The sequence below is a fragment of the Spinacia oleracea genome, chromosome 2 (assembly GCF_020520425.1).
Source record: "Spinacia oleracea cultivar Varoflay chromosome 2, BTI_SOV_V1, whole genome shotgun sequence".
Taxonomy (NCBI): Eukaryota; Viridiplantae; Streptophyta; class Magnoliopsida; order Caryophyllales; family Amaranthaceae; genus Spinacia; species Spinacia oleracea.
This window is the reverse complement of record NC_079488.1, coordinates 95290601-95293618: the sequence shown is the minus strand read 5'-3', so window position 1 is coordinate 95293618 and position 3018 is coordinate 95290601. Positions and strand designations below refer to the sequence as shown.

At 42.7% G+C, this 3018-nt stretch overlaps 1 protein-coding gene across 1 annotated transcript; it reads right to left on the bottom strand.

The window, feature by feature from the left end:
* Positions 1–740: 740 nt before the first annotated feature.
* Positions 741–2548, bottom strand: LOC110803844 (uncharacterized). The gene has a single exon (XM_022009381.2). The coding sequence runs from the start codon at positions 2401–2403 to the stop codon at positions 910–912; it is 1494 nt and encodes a 497-aa protein (XP_021865073.1). The 5' UTR covers positions 2404–2548; the 3' UTR covers positions 741–909.
* Between the last annotated feature and the right edge of the window lie 470 nt (positions 2549–3018).

Here is a 3018-nt window from a genome sequence, read left to right as displayed (position 1 = left end):
ATATTATCAGAAGAACTGACTACTTGAACAAATACCCTTCTCATCTAAAAAACTACTTGAACAAATATTGTCAATACCCTGAAGAAACTCATAGTTTACATATCAATACTGAGTAATGAACAACAAAAACATGCAAAATATCTACAAAAGAAAATAAGACATATCAAACATATGACTGTAACTTGGCAAGCAGGCAGAAAGTGCAGTGGCAATTCAAGCAGTCATATCAGAAGGTCAGTGTAATTTACAAGCACTTGTATTCAAAATACCATCATTTTTTCAGTAGCCACGGGGAAAGAAACTACACGTCCTGGAACAAGATTATATCAGTGGATCACAGGGTTGAAACTTGAAACTTGAAACTTGAAACCACCCACTGACCCACAACCCAGAAGCAACAAACTGCAGGTCTGCCTAGGTTGTCCTAAGCTTGTCTTACAACTGAAGCACTCAAGTCAGATGGTCGGTGTAATTTATAAGTACTTGAATTAAAACTATCATCATTTTTGTGTAATAATCGGGAAAGAAACTTCATTTGAGAAGGCACCCAAAATTTATCCTAGTCTACAGCTAGTATAGGAACCTATTTTCTTTCAAGTTTTCCTCCTCTTCTCAACTTTCAAAACTTAAACACACAATGACACAACATATCAATAAGCAACAGTAGGTTATTCAAAAGTGAAAACAGTACACCAACCCAAATTTGAACAATGCACTTTCAGCAATGCAAAGAGGTAAAATAGACAAATAAGAGATAGGATGATATTACATGTACTTCATGAAACCATAGGGAAACACAAGTTATCAGATACAGAGGGCTGGAGTACAAGAGAGATCCGTACCAGGAGAATTAATGTACAATGGAAGTTTGTTACTCTAAGTTGTAGTTCCTACAAAGCAATAAACGGATTACCAAGGAGGATTAGAACCCTCTCTAACAGAAGGTGACCTAGTGGAATCAATGGTTCCATCTCTTGCAAGCTTCGACATGCTCCTTCCTGATTTAGGAGTACCGGGGCCAGGGCTGTTGCCTCGATAACTAGCACGCAGAGATTCGTCAACAGAAGCCGAAGATTTTGCCATTGCATTCCTCATAAACTTCTGAGCAGCAGGAGAAAGAGTCCTTACACTGGGACTGGCACTTCCACTCCTCATGGGCGAAGGCAGTGGTGGTTTTTCATACATCCTTGACCTTTCCTTCAACTTACGAGCAGCCTCCCTCGACAAAGAATGAGCCTTTAAATCCCGTGTAGGAGGCAACGGAATCTTGAAACGTGACCCATCACCACTACCGCCAATATCAAGTGGCGTATCCTCAGGATCCAATCTCAACGGCGTCCCTTCTATTTCACCCCAAGTGATAATTGGTGATTCATCCACACCAGGAGCAGGTGAAGGAGTCTTCACAAAGTTGTAACCATTGTCAGCCCTTTTCTCAGACTCAACATAAAACAGATTCGGTGACTTCCTCAAATCCTCCAAATCATACTTCTTTGTCTTATCCCTATTCCTATCAGACATCACTGGAGTTCCCCCCGCAACCATATTATAAAGAACCTCAACCTCATCCTCATCTTTTGGTCCAGAATCTGAGATTTTCCCATGAAACCGCGTATTATACCGATCAACCTCCTTTGTCAAACCCTTCATCCTCTCAGCTCTCTCCTCCGCTGTCAACGGAGCTTCACCCCTATCAGCAGGATGGTACATTAACAAATTCTTAGCACAATACTTCCAACCCTCCAAGGTACTAGGCGGCTGATCGGATGTACCATACCCATCCGTAATCCTATCCCTCTTAACATCCTCAATCCCCTTAACCTCCTCATCCTCTTCCTTCTCACCTTCCAACAAATACCCATATCTCTCCTTTCTCTTACGATTAACTTTTTCCATAATCTTATTAAAACTGACATTATCTTCACTAGTATACTTCCTAAAAAACTGATCCAAACTCAAATTAACATCAACCCCATTACCAATTACCTCCCCACCACCCAAATTCCCATCAATTACAGATGGGGTTCGATCAAATTCAAAAGGGGTAACGGAATTCTTAAAGAAAGTTGAACCAGGAGTTCGGATTTTACCTCCGTCAACGCGGTTCAGTCCGCGGCGGCGCTCGAGTATCTTCAACTGGGCGTCGCGAATTTGAACGGGATCTCTCGTTCTGACAGCCTCGAGCCAATCGAGACGATCGCGAAGCTTCGGAATATCTGGGAAGAAGTCACGCTCGATGATCTTCTCTATTCCAGCGACATAGCTGTCTTCGTCGAGAACTGCCGGCGACCGTTTTGGGGGGTTTGAAGGGGCAGAAGACGACGGTGGATCGGCTGAGGAGAACGAAAGAGATGGGGATGGGGAGGAAAGGTGGCGAGGGGAGTGGCCTGGAGAGAGAAGCATGGCGATTTGGCAATTACTGGAACAGAATTAGGGTTAGGGTTTCGGGAACAATTGGGATCAGAGAGATTTGGGGGAGGAAGATGGAGGGGAACGTGAATGTTGGGGTCACGGTGGTTTAAGTGGCTTGACCCGATTAAAGTCGGCGAGGACGTTGATGATTGAATCATTGAATAAAGTTGGCCTTAGAATGGAAATGGAACAATAAACAACAAATGTTCCGACTACTCCCTCCGTCCCGGAATACTTGATCTGTTTTCCTTATCGGGCCGTCCCTTAATACTTGACCTGTTTCTAAAAAAGGAAATATTCTAACAATATTATATTATTTCTCACTCCACCCCTATTAACCCACCTACCCCCTACTCCATACAAAAACTAATTAAAAATTCAACCCCTACTCTCCCCCAACCCCACCTCTTAACCCACCTCCCACTAACTACATTAAAATAATACCCCACTATCAATTACTACCTATTAAATTAAATAAGTCAATTCAAGTCCCTTAAACTCTGTGCCGGTCAAACCGGGTCGAGTATTCCGGGACGGAGGGAGTATAACTGTAAAAATGGTTACTCGAGTCGGGTTTGAGTCAGATCATATTAGGTTATTATTTTT

Bases quoted from the DNA above. Each gene is read 5' to 3' on its own strand.
- LOC110803844 (XM_022009381.2), bottom strand. From the start codon at position 2,403: ATGCTTCTCTCTCCAGGCCACTCCCCTCGCCACCTTTCCTCCCCATCC.